We start from the raw sequence: 7380 nt of genomic DNA, 5'->3' as shown, positions 1-7380 counted from the left end.
CACCTTGTCCCCTCCTGAATGGACACTTACACCTCCTCCTTTTCCTGTGCCTCCTCCCTACTCACTTTCCAACACACCCAGGCCCTTCTAGCTTCTCCCAGCATCTGTCCTCCCTTCTCCTCCTCTTCCCCTGTGAGTTCTTACCATCCTTCCCCTCCCCTGCCCTGCCCTGCCCTTCTCTCCCCAGCACACTCAAATGAGTGCATGCCCAGCAGGCCAGGCACTTTGAAGATGAAACATGCTGAGTCTCCCTAAGGCCCGGAGATTGGCATCCTTTATGCAGAAGAGGGTGCGGGCCACTCCACCATTAAAGCACATTCTAGAGAGGGGTGAACCCAGCTAACCGCCCAAGCCCATAAAGCATAAATTGCCCCAACTCCATCTGCATAGCCAAGCCCCTTCCCATTGGGCCATAAATAGGACTGAGGCAGCTGGGGGAGCACATTGGAGTTTCCACCAAGACTCCAGACCTCACATCCTCTACTCCACCGCCCAACCTCCAGAAGCACCATGACCTGCGGATCAGGATTCTGCGGCCAGTCCTTCAGCTGCGCCTCCGCCTGCGGGCCCCGGCCCGGCCGCTGCTGCATCACCGCCGCCCCCTACCGCGGGGTCTCCTGCTACCGCGGCCTCACAGGGGGCTTTGGCAGCCAAAGCGTCTGCGGAGCCTTCCGCTCTGGCTCCTGTGGACGCAGCTTCGGATACCGCTCAGGCGGCGTGTGCGGACCCAGCCCGCCCTGCATCACCACCGTGTCCGTCAATGAGAGCCTCCTCACGCCCCTCAACCTGGAGATCGACCCCAACGCGCAGTGTGTCAAGCATGAGGAGAAGGAGCAGATCAAGTGTCTTAACAGTAGGTTCGCTGCCTTCATCGACAAGGTGGGTGTCCTTGGCCAGCCCTTCCCTGGACCTTCAGTGGCTGGGCTGGGCGCTGAAGAGGAGTCAGAGGCAGGAGGGATGTGGTCCAGGTGAGCTCCCACTCTGACGGAGGAGATGGACCACATCCAGGCACAGACAGACACAGAGAGATGGAGAGATGCATATAGGGGAGGCCGAGACTCCTGGTTTGATAGCACTGTTATTACATGTATACAACCTTTGTCCAGGCAAGCAGGGAATCCAAGGGCAAGGCTTGGAACTGTATCAGAGGAAGGAAGCCCTACATGCACACAAGACACAAGAAATGTGCATAGGAAGTAAGAGCTGGGCCACAGGGACCTCCTTGTGAAAGGTGTCCTTGATCACACCTTTCCTAAAATCTCCTCATGCTCACCACTCAGACTAGCCACAGAACAGGAACTCAAGAGCAATACACTCAGCTCCTGACTACATGCCACCTAGACTCATCAGAACTGAAAACTATTCACCTCAGAGCAGGTGCTGACCTTTCCCATATCCTAGGTCCCACCCCTAAATTGGAAAATCCAGATATGGGTAATAGTCAAGAAACAGAAGTTGCTTTGTCTCTCAATGTTCAACTCCACCTAAACTCTGCTGAGCTCCAGCTTTGTGGGCTTACATAAAGCAAGGCTCCAAATTGGTTTGGGGGTATCAAGAGCCATCTCACAGCTCCTCCCACCCCCAATGGCAGGTGCGCTTCCTGGAGCAGCAGAACAAGCTGCTGGAGACCAAGTGGCAGTACTACCAGAACCGCAAGTGCTGCGAGAGCAACCTGGAGCCCCTGTTTGAGGGCTACGTTGAGACGCTGAGGCGGGAGGCCGAATGTGTGGAGGCCGACAGCGGGAGGCTGGCCTCAGAGCTCAACCACGTGCAGGAGGTGATGGAGGGCTATAAGAAGAAGTGAGTGTGACTGGGTTTGGCATTGGACACAGGGAAGGATTTAGGTTAAAAGCCATTGGATTAGACAGGAGAAGAATTTCCAAACAGGGTGAGCAGCCATGCAGGCCAGGGTACAATTGTTGCCTGGATGCCTATCTGAGAGGAGGGCTGTGATTCCCCCAGGACATCTCTCCTCTGCTTTATTTAGCCTTTATTCTTGGAGTCTGACCACCCAGCAGCTGTTGCCTGTGATCTGTGGGGAAAAGGCTTCTGACATCTTCCAGGCCTTCTCCTCATGGCCTCCTACCTATAGCACCTGGCCCACAGATGGGAAATAAATGCTACAGGTCCTGGGCTCTGGGTGTCCCACAGCTCAGGGCTCAGAGTACTGATGGGTCTTTGGGCTCATAGACCCACACCTGGGTGAGGATGCACCCTCAGCTGAGGGGTGGCTGGGTTGCTGTGCCCCAGAGGGGATATTGGTCACTGCCAGCATGGGGCTGGTGCCGAGACCTTATTTGCCCCTGAGGTGACCTCAGAGCAGCTATGAAGTCCCAGAAGATTAGTCCCAGGGACCCCTCATTTCAAGGTGGAGACATCCCAAATCCAACCACAAGGACCTAACAGGATTGCCAGAGGTCTGGCTGTGGTGGGAGGTTCCTAACATTGCCTCTGCCCTGGTATGAAGTGGGAGGGGTTCATGGAAGATTTGCCCTTCCATGACCCCTCTCTCTGCCTCTTCTGTCTCAGGTATGAGGAGGAAGTTTCTCTGAGAGCAACAGCTGAGAATGAGTTTGTGGCTCTGAAGAAGGTGAGTCATGTGGTTTGGGGAGCACAGACATGAGGGATCCCAGAATGACAGACTCTTCCTGGAGAGTCCCTGTAGATCTCAATCTCAGTATGGGCTGCAGTGACCATGTCAAATCACATGGGGAATTCCCAGAGATCAGGTCATGGAAGGCACATCCAGAGCTTAGACAAAGGTCAATACCCTTGGAATAGCCACTGTGTCCTATGACACAGGGATGGCTGGGTTGACTCTGGATATCCTGCTTGACTTTGGAAGTGTGGTCTGGGGCTTGGGTCCCACAGAGGCCTGGCATCTTCAGTGTCTGTTGAGGGACAATGTCCTGTGTAGAGCTGTGGGATGTCTGAATAAAAGGAGGGGCAGAGATGCAGAATGTGGGGGAAAGATGGAACAGAACCAGGAGTGGCCAAGTGGAGTCTGGAAGGGCTGTTGGGAGAGATGGAGTGGCCAAGACGTCTGAGTGGGGAGCCAGTCTGGGCAGGGTCCTGGAACAGAGTGAGTTAAAAAGGAGAAATGGGAGGGTAAGCTATCTCAGGTGGGAGTGGGGAGGGATGGTGGCTAATCTCCAAGACAGAAAAGGGTTTGTTCTTAGAAGGGGTGGAGGTTGTGAGGCCAACCCCAGGAAGTTCAGAAAGTACGGAGATGGGATGGGAATGGAAACCCTGAAAATCCTTCCCCTGCCACTCGGCCTCCATGAATGGGTGAGAAGAGGGCATTAGGGTGACAATCACCAGGCTTCTGAACTGAATGACTACCCACCTTTCCAGGATGTGGACTGCGCCTACCTCCGCAAGTCCGACCTGGAGGCCAACGCAGAGGCCCTGACCGAGGAGATTGACTTCCTGCGGCGGCTGTATGAGGAGGTGAGGGCTTGTGGTCCAGGCAAAAAACTGGCTGCCCGCCCCGAGGACGGGCTTTGGCCTGGAACATAAGGTGGACAGGGATTTGGGTATCAGTCTGCCATCCATGAGGGGGTGAGGGTTGGAGACCAGGGAGGGCTAAGAAGATTGGGTAGATTCCAAGATTGGGTGAGGCTGTGGCATTCACATAATCTTCCTCCTCCCATACCCACAGGAGATCCGTGTCCTCCACGCCCACATCTCAGACACCTCCGTCGTTGTCAAGATGGACAACAGCCGGGACCTGAACATGGACTGTGTCATTGCCGAGATCAAGGCTCAGTATGACGACATCGCCAGTCGCAGCCGGGCTGAGGCAGAGTCCTGGTACCGCAGCAAGGTGAGTGGCACAGGACACCTGCCTCCTAGACATGGCCATGAGAGAGAAATGAGGTATCTATTAGAAAAGACTGCCTTTGTCTGGGGATTCTGACCCTAGGGATGATAACAGGCCAGACAGCTCTCAAGGTGAGGGGGCAGGGCAGGGCTGAGCACTGTACAGCCTGAGCTCCCATCTGTGGTGACCTGAATGGGTGGCAGGTCCCCTCCTGAATCTCTGCTTCCCCCCAGTGCGAGGAGATGAAAGCCACGGTGATCCGTCACGGGGAGACCCTGCGCCGCACCAAGGAGGAGATCAACGAGCTGAACCGCATGATCCAGAGGCTGACCGCCGAGGTGGAGAACGCCAAGTGCCAGGTACGGGGCACGTGCACCCTAGACCACCAGAGAGGCTGGGGGCCTGGCCTGGCTTCCACAGGCCATAGGGACTCCACCATTCATTCCCCAGCCCATTTGCATGACTAGCGTCCTGGGTGTGATTACCAGGGAGACCCAGTCCATGGAGGTGAGGGGCCTGTTTTGGGAGTGTTCCCAGCTGGGTGTGAGTGACTGGACACATACAGGAAATTGACAGAGAGACCTGGGTCCATAACCTGCCTTGTCCTCTTCCGGCCCCCAGAACACCAAGCTGGAGGTGGCAGTGAAGCAGTCGGAGGAGCAGGGCGAGACAGCCGTCAGCGATGCCCGCTGCAAGCTAGCCGAGCTGGAGGCCGCCCTGCAGAAGGCCAAGCAGGACATGGCCTGCCTGCTCAAGGAGTACCAGGAAGTGATGAACTCCAAGCTGGGCCTGGACATTGAGATCGCCACCTACAGGCGCCTGCTGGAGGGCGAGGAGCAGAGGTGAGACCCTAACTGGCTAAGCTGCCATTTCTGCCCCATAAAGGGCCAAGGATCTAGGATAAACCTGTCCTTGATCACTTTGGGGTAGTGGTCAATTTGGGATGGCTCTTTCCTCAGACCTCTGCTCCTCCCCTCTTGACTTGTCGACCCAACCTGCAAAATTTATGGAGCTCTGTCTGCCACTCTGGCCAAGTCACTAATCCTGCTCTGTTTCTTCTTTCCTCTTAGGCTGTGTGAAGGCGTTGGGGCCGTGAATGTTTGTAAGTAACAGGGGCCCTGTATGGGTAGGTTTACTCTCTTGCTTTAAAGGATGGCAGACTCTGGAAGGAGGGATTTCACGGGGAGCTAAATATAAAAGGGCTGGCATTCCAACAGAAGGGGTTTGGGGTCAGAGAACAGGAAAGACCGCAGCTGTGGCCTGGGGGGACCTGGAGCTGTCAAGTAGAGATACTTGGGGAGGGGCATCCTTGGGATGGGATAACTGGCCATCAGAATTTTGACTCAGGCTTTGGGGTCCGCAGGTGTCAGCAGCTCCCGGGGTGGAGTCGTCTGTGGGGACCTCTGTGTGTCGGGCTCTAGGCCCGTGACAGGCAGTGCCTGCAATGCCCCCTGCAGCGGGAACCTGGCGGTGAGCACCGGGATGTGTGCCCCCTGTGCCCCCTGCGCGCCCTGCGGCCCCTGCAATTCCATCACATCGTGTGGACTGGGCACTGGGGGAGTGGGCTCCTGCGGCATCAGCTCCTGCGGCGTAGGCTCCTGTGTCAGCAGCTGCCGCAAGTGCTAGGTGCCCCAGCTCAAGCCCCGACCAGCACCTCTCCTTGCCCAGCAGGGCCTGGTCCAGCCCTGGGGGAGCAAGCGCTGGGTTACTTCTCCCACACTTTGAAAGGTCCGTCCTGCTCCTAGTCTCTTCCATGATCACCTCTTCCTACGCTCTGCCCCCACCCAACCACCCCATCCCACCCCACCCCATTCCTCGCTGGGAAAGGCTACCCCAGAAAAAAGTCCCCTTGGTGCCCACAGGAAGGGGGTTCCAGGGCAGGAAGGACCAGATCCAGGACCCTCTCCCGGGCTGCCATGGGGCCAGTGGCCAGAGTCCCCCAGCCTCTCCCCTTGTTCCTCTCCATCTTGATCTGTGTTTCCAATAAATCAATGTAGCCAACTCTGGGTTTTGTGTTCACCTCTGTTATCCTCGAAAGTTGGAGTTTGGGAGGGTCCTAAAAGTCCCATGGAGCAGAAAAGGCCTACTCTGGGGTCTTCAATATCATCTTCTGTCCCTGGGCTCACAACAGTCTGAGATCTAGCCAAGGGTTGAGCTGGGCCTACACACACTGCAGTCTTATTCACACCACCTTGTTGATTTCATCCACATCACTTTTTATGATGCATCTGGCAGATGAAGAAGCCAGAGCTCCGAGACGCTTGGTAATGGGGTTCCATGCTGAGGTCAATGGTACAGCTGGGGTTTGAGCCTATGTGCATCTCTAAAGCTCATGTCTCCAAACCACAGAAAACATCCCGTGCACTCCTAGAAGCTGGTGGATAATGAACATTAGACTCTCCAGTCACTCAAAGCTTAAGGAAACCACTATTGTTGTTGTGGTAGGGACAACTCAGGGCTGAGTAATTTATTAGAATTTTTTAAAGTACACGGACATAATTTAAACTCTCAAAAAGCCTTTGATATTGCGACTTTTTAAAAAATAGAGTCCTTTGAGGCTTGGAGACCTGCCATCACTGGTAAATTACCTCTCAAACAGCACCTAACACGAAGATGATGTGGCAGAGAGGTGAGCACACACACTCTGGGGCCAGACGGCCTGGGCTGTGTTCACTGAGTGACCTTGGACAATTTACTTACCCTCTCTGAGCTTCAATTTCCACATCTCTAGTCAGGGCTGATGGGAGGATTGAGGAACTCCGTGTGTGTGTGTGTGTGTGTGTGTGTGTGTGTGTGTGTCGCTTAGTGCCTGGCACAAGTAAATGACAATGTTTATCATTAGTATTATTTTCTTGCAAAATGTAGACACCCCTCCAGGGACCTGGGCCATGACCAGCCCCTATTTACACTTTTTACACTTATATCTGTGATCAGAGATCGCAAGTACAGTGAGAACTATATATGTCTTCCAAAGTCATTGAGTTCCTTCTTCAGGGAAATGTCCCCCCTCTAAGCTCCACTCTGTCACTGATGAGGGTCTTGTAAGAGGTGGCAGGAGTTGGGAGATGGCTCCTTGACCAAGGTGAGTTCCAAACATCCATCTATACAACAGAGAGGATCTAACTTTCCAGTCCCAGACCCAGGCCCAGAAAACTATAGCAGAGATGTTAACCCCCAGCCCTCAGGGCAGCAGAAATAATTATGAATATGTATTGACAGACCAGAAGCCAAAGGCTCTTCTAAGGGGCAGTTTCAATCCCAGGTAACTCTGAGCAGGGCAGAGCCCTGGGAGCGTTCCAGAGTGTGCGATTGTTCTAACCAGCCCTCTGAGCTGTAACATCTGTCAGGACTCCAGACCTGCGGCTCAGAGAGAGACACTAATACAGCTAAGCTGCATCCAACATATTTGAGTGCAATTAAGTGTGAGACAGGCATCAGCAGCCAACAGAGGGCTGACATCTTGAGGTCCCCAAAGCAATGACTGCGCTGGTGACAACCCTCCTCCCTTCAGAAGTCATTCCAACTCATAACGCTTATAAATAGGGAGATGAATGACT

General features: G+C 54.5%; 1 protein-coding gene across 1 annotated transcript; it reads left to right on the top strand.

Moving 5' to 3' along the window:
* Window positions 1-433: 433 nt before the first annotated feature.
* On the top strand, window positions 434-5815 carry LOC118728390 (keratin, type II cuticular Hb1). The gene is made up of 9 exons (XM_036454868.2): window positions 434-879; window positions 1592-1800; window positions 2530-2590; window positions 3355-3450; window positions 3662-3826; window positions 4057-4182; window positions 4445-4665; window positions 4894-4925; window positions 5187-5815. Exons 1-9 carry the CDS (start codon window positions 511-513, stop codon window positions 5447-5449), a joined length of 1542 nt encoding a protein of 513 aa, XP_036310761.1. The 5' UTR covers window positions 434-510; the 3' UTR covers window positions 5450-5815.
* The last annotated feature ends 1565 nt before the right edge of the window (window positions 5816-7380 follow it).

Source organism: Pipistrellus kuhlii, unplaced genomic scaffold (genome assembly GCF_014108245.1).
Source record: "Pipistrellus kuhlii isolate mPipKuh1 unplaced genomic scaffold, mPipKuh1.p scaffold_m20_p_3, whole genome shotgun sequence".
Classification (NCBI taxonomy): Eukaryota; Metazoa; Chordata; class Mammalia; order Chiroptera; family Vespertilionidae; genus Pipistrellus; species Pipistrellus kuhlii.
The sequence above is the reverse complement of the archived record's forward strand: the minus strand, read 5'-3'. Positions and strand labels throughout refer to the sequence as shown.

Bases quoted from the DNA above. Each gene is read 5' to 3' on its own strand.
- LOC118728390 (XM_036454868.2), top strand. From the start codon at position 511: ATGACCTGCGGATCAGGATTCTGCGGCCAGTCCTTCAGCTGCGCCTCC. The intron at 880-1,591 runs GTGGGTGTCCTT...CCCCAATGGCAG, and splicing joins TCGCTGCCTTCATCGACAAG to GTGCGCTTCCTGGAGCAGCA. The intron at 1,801-2,529 runs GTGAGTGTGACT...CTTCTGTCTCAG, and splicing joins ATGGAGGGCTATAAGAAGAA to GTATGAGGAGGAAGTTTCTC.